At 40.9% G+C, this 16,757-nt stretch overlaps 1 protein-coding gene across 2 annotated transcripts in view; it reads left to right on the forward strand.

The window, feature by feature from the left end:
* Nucleotides 1-13,980, forward strand: part of RASGRF2 (Ras protein specific guanine nucleotide releasing factor 2) — a 237,149-nt gene extending 223,169 nt beyond the window's left edge. For both annotated transcript variants that reach the window (XM_047070691.1, XM_047070764.1), the window contains 6 exons: nucleotides 175-259; nucleotides 3,006-3,203; nucleotides 8,354-8,433; nucleotides 9,753-9,870; nucleotides 10,446-10,514; nucleotides 13,565-13,980. In XM_047070691.1, coding sequence (XP_046926647.1) covers nucleotides 175-259; nucleotides 3,006-3,203; nucleotides 8,354-8,433; nucleotides 9,753-9,870; nucleotides 10,446-10,514; nucleotides 13,565-13,657 — 643 coding nt within the window. In that variant the 3' untranslated portion in view covers nucleotides 13,658-13,980. The remainder of the gene's footprint in view (nucleotides 1-174; nucleotides 260-3,005; nucleotides 3,204-8,353; nucleotides 8,434-9,752; nucleotides 9,871-10,445; nucleotides 10,515-13,564) is intronic.
* Nucleotides 13,981-16,757: the final 2,777 nt, after the last annotated feature.

Raw genomic sequence — 16,757 nt, forward strand, 5'->3', positions numbered from 1 at the left:
TGACATCGAGTGGTAAAATGCTAGAGATGAGCAAAAATTCATTTGAGTCGGTAAGGAGCACTAGATGTTGGGCAATGTCAAAGTTAATGTATATAATAATCATACTCATTGTTCAGGATCATAGCCACCATTTAAGAAACTAAATTGGTCTTGTGTTCTGTTTTGAACTTACAGAGAATTTCTTGGGCAGGGGTGGATGAAGCTGGATAAAAATGAAAGAACACCTTACATTATGAAAACCAGCCAGCACTTCAATGATGTGAGTAGCCATAAAAATAAAATGTGGGCATGTTGTAGGAAGATGAGTCAGGGTCTTAAGACTCCTTCTCTAAAACAGAACTGATGAAATGTTAAAAAAAAAAAAAAAGCTTATATCTTCTCTAAGAGCTCCAAGTGTAATAAGTTCCATTTAACTTCCAGACATGAGGTTCACTCTTGGTGGTACCTAAGTCTGGCAAGTGCTCAATAATGCATAGGTCGCTGCTATTATTTTAGCATAATCATCATTACTTCATGGTCATACACTGACTAGTTCTAATAGCACATGTGTCACCGGTTCCCAGGGGTGCTCGTGACAGTAAGGTTGGGTTAGTACAGATCACCCTCATTATTACTGAACATTCAGCACATATGCATTCCAGGCTTGGAAGGGACCCCTTTGAGCATAATTACAGTGTTGCTGTAACTGTGCACACTGCTGACCAGCTGTCAGTCCATCTCCCGGCTCTGCTTTTCTCTAGCAGTAAGATGGCCTTGCTGTTAAACCCACCAACTCCTAACTCCTAACTGGTTCTGTTCTAATCATCTCAGTCCTTTTGCAGAACCACATATGTGGGAGTATCTTCAGGCTTATCTAGGCAAAGGGAAGGCTCCCTTTCCAGTTCTACTAGATTACAGTAAAAGGAATAATGATGATGTTAAAAAAAAAGAAGAAGAAGACTATCAGGATCCCTGTAGGTAAATTAATAAGTCATCCAGAATCAAAATACAAAACAACAACAAATTCCCGAGATGGTATTTTGCACAGGGTACATGCAGACTGCATATACACTGAGTGAATGTTATCTCATGATGAGCGTCCGTGGCCCCGGTGCCTAAAGGACAGGACACATGGCCCCTGTAGGCTACTGTCTGAGAAGCAGAGCCCCTGCTGTAGAAAACAAGCCTGTATTGTCTGTGCCTACATACACTTGGGATATAACAAACAATCAAATCAGAAGTTCATTCCCAGGCTCCAGACTCTCATGTGTCTACCAGGATGGCCACTCATTTTGTGCCTTCAACAGATTGCAAATGGAACTTATCATTCATTGGTACCTCCCAGACCTGCCAAGCCTACTTCTACATCTGATGCTTTATTCTTAGTCTTGGGTAGTGGCCAAGACCACACGCTCACTCATCCAAGCATAGAATCTAGAGGTCATCTTTGACTCCTTCTCTGCTACCCATCCCATCTCGCTCCCGAACATATTAGTGAACCCTAAATCTACATATTTCCCAGACCCTTCTTTTCCCCTTCTTTCCCACTGCCATGACCGTGATTTGATTTTTCATCATTTTCTTTAGGAGCTCCTAACTCACTATCGCCCCTGCCATCTCCTTGTCCCCCAAGTCCCTTCTTCATACAGTGTCACAGAAGTTACCTTTCTGGAAGACCAATTAATTATACCGTTTTCATAACAAAATTCTGCCAGTGGCTTCCTCTCACCTTCAGCATACAGTCCCAGCTGCTCAACCAGGCCTACAGGAGCCCTGCTTACCTGGCGTCTGTGCCTCTCATGGCTTCTTTGTGCTCCTCAGATGCCTGCAAGATCCTCTGTTACACCGTGCCTTCTACCTCTGTCCCTTTCCAAATGCTCTTCTCCTTTGATGGAAAGCAGTGGCTAACTCCTGGTCAGCCTTTAGGACTCTGTGCAGGCATGACCTCTTTCTGGAAGCCTCCTCTGTACTTGGCCAAATGCCCCATGCTACCTCCATGTTCTCAAACCCCTCCATGCAGACCTAGCTTTGCATTTCACTATGTGATATTTACTTGTTTATGTCTGTCTCCCTTCACCTTGCTGCCTAACTAGGCTCAGTGCCTTGAGATCAGGTATTCTCATTTATTTGGTCCTGTTTTGAGAACCTAAAAGAAGGCCTTGTCTAGGAGCTCAGTACAAAAAAATTTTTAATGAATATATACAATGATAATTCTGAGGCACTGTGAGATCTAACATACCTATGGAATGGTCAAAGAATGGGTATACCCACTAGATTAAGTGTATGGATGTAAGATTACATATCCTATGTTCTCTGTTAGTCATCAGTCCTAAGCTGTTCTTTTCCTTTCCATATTCTAAATATTGAGCTGCTTCAGTTGCTGCCTCTTTTTCTCTTGGTTTCAATTAATAGAATTACAGTATTTAGCCTTGAAACTGTAAGTCCTATTAACTCTGATGGAAACAAGTCCAGCGAGATAAAAAGGAATAAATGTTCTCTCTTCCCCTCTCCCTAAATGTGTCTGGCTTCAAAGTGTATTGGGTTAGAATTTGATTTGATTGGGGGTAAATGTGTTTTCTTTCCCGTGATAACTGGAGCTTCCTGGTCCCCACATGTTGGGGGCGAAGGAGCATGTGGAAAGCACCTTCCCCCACAAAAGTGAAACCCGTAATTAGCGAAGATTGCCATTCCTCAAGGATCAGCTTATTCTATTTCATTTCCTCAATTACTGGAAATAACTCCTTCATCAAAATTACTGATTAAAAAAGTGATCCTTTCCTCCCAACATGTTGATTCCAAACAACCCCTCCTGTTCACTCTGAGGATGAACAGGTTCCCATTAGTTTCTTGTTATTATTACTATACACTTCAGTCTTTTCAGAAGATTGGTATCTAAATACGGACTGTGATCTCCCTGTCCCTCAGCACCCTGCTTTCCTGACATTTCCGTGGGTAAATTAGGCACTTTGCCTGAATGCATTGCTTTGACTCTTGGCTGGTCTCTCTTGGCTTTTCCACTGTCTCAGATGAGCAACCTGGTGGCCTCCCAGATAATGAATTATGCCGATATCAGCTCCCGTGCCAACGCAATAGAGAAGTGGGTGGCAGTGGCGGACATTTGCCGATGCCTGCACAACTACAATGGCGTGCTGGAGATCACCTCGGCCTTAAACCGAAGTGCCATCTATAGGCTGAAGAAAACCTGGGCCAAGGTGTCCAAGCAGGTGAGCACCAGCGTGTGACACATCCCGCTGCCGAGAGGAGAGGCCGGGAGACAAGAGCCAAGAGAAATATTACTAATGAGGAAATAATTAACTGAATCGAGCAGCTCAGTTGCCAAAGAAAGGTGCCAGTGCGGGTAATTACTGCGTTCTTACCACTTAATTGATTCCACTCATGTGCACTTCTAATTGGTTAATTTAGAAAAGCAAATACAACCCAAAACATTCATTATAACATATTTGGGACAACTTCAAACAGTGTAGTTGACTGGAGTTGTTTCCAAAATTATTTGGAGAACATACGTTGATTCCGAGTGAACACAGAGATGTCCTGCAGATCCATTCTTTCTCCCCAAAGCAAGGGTATGAATGCCTTAGGACCTCAATGTTCACTTTTTTTTGTTTGTCCTTTATATAGTAAAGTTTTGGCATAATGACTCAGATGTACAGAAAACCCTCTTAATTTTCATTTAACTGGATTCAGTTTGTTCATTTTCATTCAATATTTTCAATGTGCAAATGAAATCAGTTTCTTCCATGCCCTTTCTCCTGGCTTTCTCCCTGGGTGTTGGTGGGTGTTGGGAAGGGCTCCTCCGGGCTTGAGGGAGGCTGTGTGCACCCACCTATTGTAGCCTTCTGCTAGCCGGTCACTGGGTGTGGGCTGCCGTGAATTGCCTATGTCAGGTGTATGTATGGTCTGCCTGGTCTGCCCATCAAAGGGCCGCAGCGATTGAGGGCTTAGCTGAGCTCACCTGCCCTTCAGCTCTCACTGGCTCTGCTGGTCCTCTGAAATCGGGTGTGTCCTTCCTTTCCTACAAGGTTCCCTGCCCTTGGTGATCCGTGGTGGGCAGGCTTACTCCTTTATTAGCAGACAGCTACCTTGGGCCTGTCAAAGGGCCTTGGGGGAATTTTCCAGACTCCTCCACATCCTACTGGTGCCAGAGGCAAATTCTTTTTTCTGTCAACAAAGCCTGGACCTTGCAAATAAAAGCCACAGCTTCTATAAGTACTGTTTTTTAAAAAACACTTTATATGTTGAGATCATTGTAGGTTCACATACAGTTTGTAAAAGATAATGGAAATCCCCTATACCCTACACCAATTGCCCCCCGATGTAAACTCTTGTGTAAGTATAAACATATCCCACCCACGAGGTTAGCATTGGAAACGTCCACTCACCTCCTTCAAACCATCAGTTTTACATACACTCATTTGTGTCTGTGTGTATTTACATTTATGCCCTTTTATTACCACAGTAGTCAAGATCAACACAGTTTTGGTACCAGGATCCCTCCTGCCACCCTTTTATAGCCATAGCCGCTTCCTCCCTGCCCCTCCCTAACTCCTGGCGACCAAAAATCTGTTTTCCATCTCTATAAAATTTCGTCATTTCAAGAACATTATATAAGTGGAATCATACAGTGTATGACATTTTGAGATTGCCTTTTTAAAAATTCCCGTGAGATCCACTCATGGTGTTACATGTATCAGTATTTAGTTTCTTTTTAATGCTAAGTGGTACTCATGGTATAAATACAGGACGTTTTAGCCATTCACCCCTTGAAGAACATCTGGATTATTTTCAGGTTGAGGCTATTACAAATAAAACTGCTGTGCACATTCATGTATAGGTTTTGTGTGACTATAACTTTTTGTTTCTCTGGGATAAATGCCTAAGAGTGCAGTTGCTGGATCATATGGTTATTGTGTGTTTAGTTTTATAAGAAACTGTCAAATTCTTTTCCAGAGTGGCTGCGCCACTTTATACTTCTATCGGCCAAGTATGAGTGAGCTAGTTTCTCCAAATTCTTGCCCACATTTGGTGTTATCACAGTTTTTTATTTTAGCCCTTTTGATATCTCATTATTGTTTTAATTTGCATTTTCCTAATGGCTAATGTTGTTAAACATCTTTTCATATGCTAGTTTACCATCTGTTTATTCTCTTCAATGAAATGTCTGCAGCTTATTTTTTAATTGGATTTTTTTCTCACCTTTGAGATCTGAGAGTTCTTTCTCTATTCCTCCCACTTTATCCTTCCGTTTCAAAATTATTTTAGCTACTCTAGGTGCTATGACTTTCCATATAAATTTTAGTAAAAAAAATTATGTCTAAAAAAACTGTATTGAGATTTTTTTAATGTTTATTTATTTTGAGAGAGAAAGAGTGAGATCAAGTATGGGAGGGGCAGAGAGAGAGGGAGGGAAAGAATCCCAAGCAGGCTCCGCCCTGTCTGCACAGAGCCCAGTTCATGAACCGTGAGATCGTGATCTGAGCCAAAATCAAAAGTCAGACACTTAATCACCTGTGCCACCCAGTGCCCCTTTATTGACATTTTTATTGAAATTTCATTAAACCAATGTTGAGTCTTATTACTATGTTGAATTTTCCAGTCCACAAACACAGTATGTTTCTCCATTTCTTCAGGCTTTCTTAAACCAGCATTTTGAAATTTTCAGCATGCAAAGTCCTGTATATGTTTTGTTAGATTTATGCCTAAATATTTCATTTTCTGTGGGGAAATTTTAAATATTACTGTGGTTTTATTTTTGGTTTCCACATGTTCATTGTTAGTATATACAAATGTGATTTTTTTTTTTTTTTTTTTTATGTTGGTGATGTATCTGCAACCTTGCTAAACTCACTAATTAGTCTTAGGAGCTTTTTTGTAGATGCCTTCGGATTTTCTATATAGACAATTGTCACTTGTAAATAGGATCTGTCTTATTTCTTTCTTTCTAATTCATATGCCTTTTATTTCCTTTTCTTGCCTTATTGCTCTGGCTAAACTTCCAATACTATGTTGAATTAGGGTGGTGAGAAAAGACATACTTTCCTTGTCTTCATCCTTGTGGGGAAAACATTCAGTTTTTCACCATTATGGATAATGCTAGCTGTAGGTGTTTTGTAAATGCTTTTTATAAAATTGAGGAAACTATCCTCTCTTCCTAGTTTTTTTGAGAGATTTCTGTTATGATGGCTGTTGAAATACTGTTTTTAAAACGGGTTTCAGACAGCTTTATCAGAATCGAAAAGCTGGACACTGATGCCCTTGTTGTGGCTAGCTTTTGCCTCCCCCTAAGACAATGTTGGCCTTAGCCATTGGGCATTAGACACAAAGAGCATATTATCCTGTCACACACATTGTCACATTTCCTCGAGGTCAGTAAGTCACTCCTCTGCCTTCTCTTTCATTCACTTTCCCCCATTTCTTTTTCATCTGAAGTTGGTACCAAGGGATTCTTAAATCTTCTTTAAGAAAACATTAGGCCTATGATTCAGCAGTGGCCCTACTAGGTATTTACCCAAAGGATACAAAAATACTGTTTCGGAGGGATACATACACTCTGATGTTTATGGCAGCATTATCTACAATAGCCAAATTATGGAAAGAGCCCAAATGTCCATCAACTGATGAATAGAAAAAGAAGATGTGGTATATTATATATAATAGAATATTAGCCATAGAAAAGAATGGAATGTTGCCATTTGCAAGACATGGGTGGAGCTAGAGAGTATTATGCCAAGCAAAATAAGTCAGTCAGAGAAAGACAAATACTGAATGATTTCACTCATATGTGGAATTTAAGAAACAAAACAGATGAATATGGGGAGGGGGCAGGAAGAGAGAGGCAAAGAGAAAACAGACTAAACTACAGAAAACAAACTGAGAGGCTTACTAGAGAGAAGGTGGGCGGGGTGGGGGTGGGTTAAACGGGTGATGGGTATTAAGGAGGGCACTTGTGATGAGCACTGGGTGTTGTGTATAAGTGATGAATCACTGAATTCTACCTCTGAAACTGATATTATACTTTATGTTAACTAACTGGAATTTAAAAACTTGAGAGAAAAAGAAGGAAACGTTAGGCCTTCCCCATAGTTGACTTAAGTGATATTTGTGTGTTTGACAGGATGCAGCTTCAGAGATAATGGACTAAGGAATAGGGGTGATAAGACTAATATTAAAATCTTTTTTTTTTTTTCAAATTTGAATGTACTACCTGTAGGGGCATTAAATAGGCATAATAAATTAAATACCATTTCAATCACATATGTATGTATCATCTAAAGGGGCTTTAGGATGGGTGATGGACTGTCCTCTGGGGCCCAGGACCTCAGTCTAGTCACAACAGGTAGTGCCTGGTTGCAGATATGCCCTGCTCCAGATGCTCTCGTCATACTGTCTGCTCTGTAGCTGTCTCTTCCTCAGATCTGAGTCCAGTCTGGGCGACATCCAGAAGGCCTGGTAAATGTGCACTATAAAGCCCACTGAATCTGCTCTGTGGCTATAGGACAGACTATATTTCTGCAGCTTCTTTCACCCAAGGCCAGCTCTGGGCCAGGCAGGAGGCCTGCCCAGCCCAGCCCAGCCCCCTCCTATCCCTCCACCCCTGCCCAGACCTTGCTGGCTGTCCTCTTTCAGAGTCCTCAGGAAGCAGGATGAGGAAGGCAGCCCTTTGAGTCATTCTGAAAGCTCTCCTGAAGCGTGCAGCTCCTCCCCAGACTGAGGCAGAGTCCTCTGAGGGGTCCCAGCCTGGGCATTCCAAGTGTCCCTGCTCCCTTGCCTGGGCATGGGTGTTACCAGGGGTGGGTCATCACCCCCAAGGGCCACCCTACCATTCTCCCATGTCCGTGGAAGAGACTCCAGATCAATGTCGACAACAGTTTTATTTCTTGGCAAACATCAGTTATACTTCTCTAACAAGTTGATGACTATGATCACAAAACAAGGGGTTTGTAGAAGAAGATAGCCAAGCAACCAAGTCTGTGTTTTGATAATTTGGAAATTAACACGCAGAAAGATTCACCCTGAAAACCACCTGACATGAGACCTCTCCTTTAAGGTTCCCTAATTCAACAGTGCTTTGTCAATTCCTTAAATCCCTGTTTCTTGTGCCATTGCAATTTTTTTCTATGGATTTTCCTCTTTTTGGCTAAATGAGCAGTGTAGTCACTTTCTCTTCTCCACATGTTATTTTTTTTAACATGAAATTTAACCATAACGCCCCATGTCTGTCACATAACAACAGTCTGACAAAGGTGTCAGCCCCAGCCACTGTAGAAGGGAATTGAGCATCTTTTGGTAACCCTACCTGTCTTGTCAAAACATAGGAAAATTTTCATGACATACTAATTTATTTGTTTCTTTCTAGACAAAAGCTCTAATGGACAAACTTCAGAAGACTGTTTCATCTGAAGGAAGATTTAAAAATCTCAGAGAAACCCTTAAAAAGTATGTTTATTTTAATTATTAAGTTATTCATAATGCAAAAATATATTTAAATAATGTTTACAATATACACATAGTGGCCTGCCTCCTACTTTGCTTTGAAAAGAAAAACAAATGGGAAATAACTTCCATCATCTAGATATTTTCCTTATTTTTCTTTTCGTTTGAAATACTATGCATACAGTGTCTTGTGGATATACTCATGGCATGTAGACTGTCCCAAGCAAGAAGAAAACATCGCCAGCTTTTACTATAAAATCAAACATGTTTTACTATAAGAAGTTTCTTGGTTTGATATTTATTAATCTAAGCACAGCACATGATTTCTTGTGACTTTTCAAAAATATTCTAGGACCTATTAATTATTGTTATGTATTTGTGGCCTTTTATTGCTGGGTCATTACTGTCTCCTGAGACAGACCGAGAGAGAGAGAGAGAGAGAGAGAGAGAGAATAGAACCTGTTCTCCTGCAGCTGGTTTTCTTATGATCTACTGCACATACTTGACTTGCTCTGGAAAACGTTAGTCCTGTGATGCCATAAGCAAACAGAAGACTTGTAGGAACAACAACAGCAGTAGAAGAACTACACCAGATCCTTACTCTATGACAGACGCCATGCATAGTGCTCCATGTGTCTGATTTAAGCCTGACAGTGAACTAAAGAGATAAGTTTTATTGTCTCCATTTTACAGATGAGGAGACTGTGGTTCATAGAGGTTGACCAGCATCACTCAGTACGTGGTCATACTGGGACTCAGACCCAGTTGTCTCTGGTCCAAAAGTCCATGGCCTCACTCTTGACTCTGAGAAGACCAAGTGCACCCCCCTCAAAAACCAAACACAAGGCATCTATGTAGTGTGCGGTCGTGATATTAATTAAGTCTATACCTTCTAAAACACTGAAATACTAACTAAATCAGAACGCAAGCTTTACAAGCTCTAATCACATTGATTTTTCTACCCAGTTCTTTAAAGTTTCCTGTTTATACTCTAAGGAGGTGAGGGCTCAGGGGGTTCCTACATGCTCAAATGGCTAGTTTCCAAGTACTGCCAGCACCTGTTTTGTATTTGTCTGTAAGGCATCCTATTGTTTGAACGCACCATTGTCTCAAACACATTGTAAAGTATGGGCTGTAATTTTCTATTATAGTCTATTGTGAGATGTATTTAAAACTCTTAATATCAGGAGACTGCTTCTGAAGATGGGATTAAAAGACTTTATTCTTCAGGATTGAAGCAGTATACTACATCCTGTTAAACAGGGGAGGGAATTCGATATTTCTGTGAATGAGCTTGAGAACAGTGTTCCTTGGTTTTGCAGCTGTAACCCCCCAGCTGTTCCTTATCTGGGGATGTACCTGACAGACCTAGCATTTATTGAAGAAGGAACACCAAACTTTACTGAGGAAGGCCTTGTCAATTTCTCCAAAATGAGAATGGTAGGTAGTAATTTCATAATCAGCCTATTTTGATGACTTCAATGGCTTATAGAGAAGAGGGAGGCTAAGTCATGGAGGTTACTGTTTGCATTTTCATTTTGAGGTGAAAGAGTTGGGGGCCATCAGGTTTAATACGTGATGTGGCTGATTGTCAGCAGGGGTGTTGCAGCTTGCATTGTGGGCAAAGGGGTGGGGAATAACTCCAGGGATGACTCTCTAAGATGGAGCAGTGATAGGCGCTGAAAGCTTTGTGCTGGACAACCAGGTTCTGAGCACCAAGTTAGAAGCAAGGAGCCCAGGAAAATAACACCCAGAGTTTACCACCTGAGGTAAACCACCTGCTGAACCTGAGGTCACCCGGTGCTACCTGTTCTTCTGATTGTGAATGCAATGTCTTCTTGCCGTTTACATTTCATGTGACTCTTTGAAGGGCAAGAAACCCCTGGGCATAGAGAATGATAGGGCACGGCTCCAACACTTCACTGGAGAAAATGCCTGACTGCTTGTGGGTAGGGCCCAGAAGAATGTGATGCAATCCTTTTGCTTTGCTTTCGTTGTTATTGTTTCTTTATTAGATATCACACATCATCAGAGAGATACGCCAGTTCCAGCAGACTTGCTATCGAATAGACCATCAGTCAAAGGTAATACTGTGTGGTTGTTAAGGGAATTAATAAATAGAAAAGCGGAAATTAATGAATTAGAAACAGTGGTAAAGTTGATCAATAATACCAAAAGCTGACTCACAGGAAAGACCAATAAAACAGACAAATCTTTGGCAACTCTGAGAAAGAAGAAGGAAGGAAGGAAAGAAAGAGGAAAAGAGAGAGACAGAGAAAGAAAGCAGGCAAAAAGAACACCCAATTTATCAAGTTCTAGCAATTGTGTATTTTATATTTCTCATTAATGTGTCTACACCACCACCCTGGTCCAAGCTACCAATATCTGTTACTTGGTCTACCTGCATTCACTCTAGGATGTAAAATCCATTCTACAAATTACAGTCAGATAGAACTCTCTGAAACACAAGGTAAAAATATGTTTGTCCCTTGCATAAAATATTTTATAGGTTTTTCATTGCTCTTAGGATAAAGAAAGAAAAGGTCTAGATGTGTCCAAGAAGTGTTACATTACATGGCCCTTATTCATTTTTCAAGACTCGTCTCACTTTATAGACCCCCTTTCTTTCTCTATCCCAGCCACAGCTGGTCTTCCCTTCCCTTTCCTTTTTTCATTTTTAATAGATATTATTTTTTAGAATCATTTTAGCTTTACAGAAAAATAGTACAGAAGATTCCCATATAACTCAAAGCCAGTTTTTCCTTATTATTTTATAAGACTTATAAAGACTTATCCTGAAACCCATAAGGAAGCTTAGGAAAAAAAAAGAAAAACAGACAAGGATTTTTTGAAAAATAAGAAGAATAAGAAAGAGCTTTCCCTACCAGATACAGACACATGTCTTAAAACTATAGTGAATAAAACAGGACTATATTGGTGCAGGAATACAAATTCAGTGGAGTGGGAGACCGTCAAGATGGAGATTTGTCTATATGAAAATCTAATATGGAATAAAGGAGGCATTTACAGAAAGTGCCAGAAAGAAATTGACCATTCAAGTAAATGGAATAGGAATTTTGGCTCTCCATCTGCTACCATTCACACACACAAAAAATCCAGATGAGCTCATTATCTAAATGTAAAAAGAAATATTAAATTATGTGAATAAAATATAGGACAAAATATTCATGACCTGTAGATTAGAAACACCTTCTTTTTTTTTTAATTTTTTTTCAACGTTTTTATTTATTTTTGGGACAGAGAGAGACAGAGCATAAACGGGGGAGGGGCAGAGAGAGAGGGAGACACAGAATCGGAAACAGGCTCCGAGCCATCAGCCCAGAGCCTGACGCGGGGCTCGAACTCACGGACCACGAGATCGTGACCTGGCTGAAGTCGGACGCTTAACCGACTGCGCCACCCAGGCGCCCCTAGAAACACCTTCTTAAGCATTGAATGTAAGAGCTGCAAAAGACAAGATTGGTTAAGCTTGCTGCATCAAAATTAAAAACTTCTATGTGACAAAAGGAAATTATTTTAAAAAGCAAAAATAAAACCAGGAGAGGAGGAGATGATATTTTATAACATGTAAAAGAGACAGAATAAAAGTATTCTTATTCGTCTGTAAGAAAAGTATAAACAACTCAGTAGAAAGATAGGCAAAGCTATGAACAGGTGAGGTAACTCACAGAATAAGAACAAAAATGGCCAGTAAATATTTGAAAAAAGTTCGGCTTCACTGGTGAGAAGGAAGAGAAATGCAAATTATACTGAGGCATCATTTTCACAAATTTTAGAATATTGGTAATATCAAACATTAGTTACAGTGTGTGATACCAGGTACTCTCATATACTATAGGTACAGCAATTTGGGAGGTTAGTTTACATCATCTTTTAAAATTAAAAATTGACGAACTGAGCAACCAGACTTCTCCTACGTTGCCGGTGAGAAGAACATGGTTCATCTACTTTGGAAAACTGTGTTGTGCGGATGTTTCTTAAAACATTAAATATGCATCTACGTTAGGACCCAGGAATTCCTGTCCTAGGCGTTTATCCAAATGAAAACATGCTCATTGAAAGTCTTGTATAAGATGTTCATAGCGTTTCTTAATAATAGCCAAAAATTGGAAATAGCCCAGGTGTCCACAAACAGATGAACTGCTAAACGAACGTGGTGTACGTACATCATGCAGCACTGCTCAGCAGTGACAGGACAGACTAATGATACATGCCACAGCATGGATGGACCGCAAAACACTATGCTGAGTGAAAGGAGCTGGACACCAAGCACACACTTACCTCAAATTCTAGAGTCAACAAAACTAATACCTGGTAACAGAAGTCCTAGCGGTGGCTGCTTCTGGGAGCAGATTGACTGGGAAGCTGAAAGAGGGAACTTCGTGGGGTAGCGGGGGTGTCCTGTATTGTGATATATATGCTAGAACCGATCAGACTATTAATTTTACTTATGTAAGTCATATCGGTAAAATTAAAGAAATATTTCCATGGAAATACTCCAGGCCCCAACATTTTTATCTTAGTGTCATTTCATTTCATTTCATTTTGTCTGTCCCAAAGGAACATTCCTGAGTGAGCACAGGAAACGTGCTAAGGAGGATTTCACTGTATTTCACTGTCACATTGGGTAATAGTGGGATACTGACAGCAGCTAAACACCCATCAATAAGAGATCATTAAATAACCTCTGATCACAGGTTAATACTGTATAGCAGTTAACATTCTGTGTACTGACATTCTGTGTAATCAGGGCTCTCCCGGACTTACAGTGAAGAGATGAAACCAGAAGAAGATGTACAGTAGGATATCACTAATGAGAGAAAAAAGATTTCTATTAAGTACATTTAATATCTAGAAAGATAGAACCCTCTGGAGGATACAAACCACATGATAGCAGTGCTGCCTGCGGTTAGGAGCTGGGAGAGGACTGGAAATGTGTGATTGTTGTTGGGTTTTTTTTTACAAAGAGAAAATATTCATGATTTTTAAGAAGTTACATAACATTTTTTTAAGTGTCTAAGAGAAAATGTTTAATTGTGTCAGATTCCATTCAGAAAACGTGAGTACTGGTGTTCTGTAAGAACCAAAAGCTCGGATTTCCCTGTTCCTCCAGGTGACTCAGTACCTGCTTGACAAAGCCCTCATCATAGATGAAGATACGCTGTATGAACTGTCACTAAAAATTGAACCTCGGCTCCCTGCTTGAAGATCTGGCCTTGCCCCTGACTCCGTAGAATTCTCATGGAAAGTGGGACGGACAGAACTGAGCCATGCATGCCATGCCTCCCACCGTGCAGTGTGGACCAGGGATAGAGACAAAGCCAGTCTCCTTTGTCCACTGAAGAAGATGGAACCCAACTGGAATTCTGTCTCCAGCCAGGGAAGCCCAGCTGTTTGGGGTCAAAGACAGATGCTTCAGACTTGGGTGGGAAGGTGAAAAGACTGATCCTTAGTAAAGCTGATGGTACATTTTTCATAAGGGAATGTAATATAGGAGATGCTGGTAGCCATTGTAATGAAGCAGGTAAGAAGGTAGATTTCAGAGTTTGCCCGTGTTCCGTTAGAACTCAGGGACAAAGATCTGTGGAAAAGGCCTGAGCTGCTTGTCTGGCACTTTACTGGCTTGGGTACAACTACCAACTTTCTCCTAGGGTTTAACTGCTTCTGTTACGTTTTCTTTATTATAAGCTTCCAGAAAAGCTGAGGCTTCCTCTTCAGGGATGGACCACCACACGAGCAATTTCAGTGTACAAGCATGTGCATGGTTTTCAGTGCATTCTAAATATTTACATTGGAGGGATGGCATGTTCTGAAACTGCTTTTTTGGTTTTTAGGCAACAGGATAGGAAAGACGTGATGAAAGTCAAGTGAATGCAACTTAAAAAAAAAAAAAAAACAACAACAACTCAATAGGCTTTGCCCGTGGTTCCTGCCTGGCAGCTGACTTCAGGTGGGGCGGGGCTTCCTCCTGGGGCTGTGGTGCCCAAGAAGCCAGTGCCCTCGGAGAGGCAGGTGCGGAGTTTGCAAAAAGGTGCCTGCACACCTCCCCAGGAAAGCTGTGGGGTAGGACAGAGGGCCACCAAGCGCTGTGGGGGTTTTAGGCTGAGCGATCAGATATCCTTGAAAATTATCACTGCACCTTGCTGTGCTTGTTCCCCACCACCCTCCCCGCAGTAATGTGGGGACTTTTTCTGATTTATACAAACCATTTTTCGGCTCACTATGAATACTGGCTGTGTTTTTAAAACGTTGTTTAATGGGATCTTCTTTTTAAAACCCACACTTCTGTGTGCTGTTGGTAGACAGTTCTTCCCCGGTCATCTTTGTTTTTAACTTTAGGGATATTTATGACTGAAAGTACTGGAAGTGTATGGGAAATGGGACCAACCACTCAACAGCTCTCATATCAGAAAACTAAGGGCAGGACTTAGTTCTTCTGTCGTGTGCTGGGGAAGTGACCTTACTCTTCCCAGGATTGTTGGTTGTTGAAGAAATAGGGCTATCTCATGTTTACCTCCCTCTTCTCTTCTCAGGGAGATCTCTGCTTTAAAAGAAGAAAGAGAAAAAGATACAGAGTTATTGTTACCTGAGCCTATTGCACCTGACATTTTCTCTTAGAGGCATGAAGTATGTTAATGCTGACCATGAAAAAACTGATCTATCTAGCTGCTTTCCTTCCTTCTTTGCACTTTAATTATGTTGTTATAACTAATGGCTGACTAATAAATTCAACTTGCTGGCTCATAAGACCCAGTGGAAATTCTAGCCTTCATAATGTACCATAGAGGTGGAGAATGTATATTTTTCCTGCATGGTAAGCGCCATCTCTGTACATAGCTATATAGTGAAATACCAAGTAAGCAAAAGAAAATATTTATAATATTTGAAGACCATTCCAAAAATATTTTCAATAGCTCATATTAGCCAACAGTGTAGCACTAAACCCAAGGAGGGTTATTTATGGATGCTTTATTTTTCTTTTTTTGAAAAGCTGCTTGTCTGTTCTCTTTAGTTTCAAATAAGAGGTTGATGCACCTTGATGCATGATAAGCATGGGTTGTTTGGATCCTAACAATGCATATCTTGCAATTTATGTCTCAGTGTTCAAAAACTGAGCATTCGAACTAATACATGTCAATTGCACCAAGCACCTCAAGGTCTTGCAGAAGAAAAGGAAAATAAAGGTTAACTTTCTTGGCTCAAAACCAGCCTTGGAAGGTGGACTAAACCAGGAAAAATCCGTGACAGGACCACACGCATAGTAGTTTCAGGCAAAACAACATGTGGAAACGTCCATGCGGTCTGCTTTGAGGTCCCCAGAGTCTTCCAGAGGGGAAGAGGTCACTCTGTGTGCACTTTCCCGGGGAAGTTTGGACCCTTATTTCCCTGACCCAGATGTTCCTGAGGCACTGCAGCCAATCTTACTAAAGAAAAATGGGAGCTAGAGGAATTTCCAAAGGCTCCTCCCCTTTTGGAGAGCTGTGGTTTCCTCAACGAATGACAAAGCTTTCTCGCCTATTTCCTGCAGAATGTTGGAAGCGCCCCCTAGTGGTCATCCACGGGCACTGTCAGTTGCTATGGTGACCCTTAGCGTTTTACTGAGTTATGCGTCCTTCCTGCTTTCTGGAGTCTGAAGCCTTTGCTGGAGCTGCGAAAGTGAGGACTCCACCTCCAAGGAGCTCCTTTTCATGACCTGTACCATTTCTGGACCATCTGGGAAAAGAACGTGCATTTTAAAAACCTCACTTTGGTCACGTTTAAAATCCCCAAGAGCAGTTTGCAGTGCTTCTTCTGATTGTTAAAGCACTCATCCTCTTCTGCCTTGCAAGCTTTGTATTTACTGTTGGAGTGTGCACTCCCAGCTGTGTCTGCCTATATTCCATTATATGAGACCCATCTCTAAGAGTAGAAGGCAGGTCAGCCTCTCACAACCAAATAGCAAACACTTGAATTGTTACCAAATTAACCTAGAAAATCAGAAGTAAAAGCCAATTTCATGCTTTCAGATGTACTGTCTATGAAATTATCTTGGGGCTTTTAGGGGATGCCTTCGGTTATTAACTAAGACATCCACTTTTGCTGCAGGGACAAATCTCTTACTTAAGCCAGTATATCATGTGACAGACTTAGGCATGAAGTAGAACGTTGTCACTTGTCCTTAGTGTTTCTCTGAAGGAATTTAAAGGGAGAATTTTAAACTACTGTTGAAATAGTTTTGAGTGGCTCTCACACAAAGCCCCCATTACTTTGTTAGATTTCATACATGTTAAAGTACTGCTTAAAAACAAATGAAACTCATAGATACT

Source organism: Lynx rufus, unplaced genomic scaffold, assembly GCF_022079265.1.
Source record: "Lynx rufus isolate CCGP_SWC_20201006 ecotype Redwood Valley unplaced genomic scaffold, mLynRuf1.p SCAF_1, whole genome shotgun sequence".
In the NCBI taxonomy this organism is placed as follows: domain Eukaryota; kingdom Metazoa; phylum Chordata; class Mammalia; order Carnivora; family Felidae; genus Lynx; species Lynx rufus.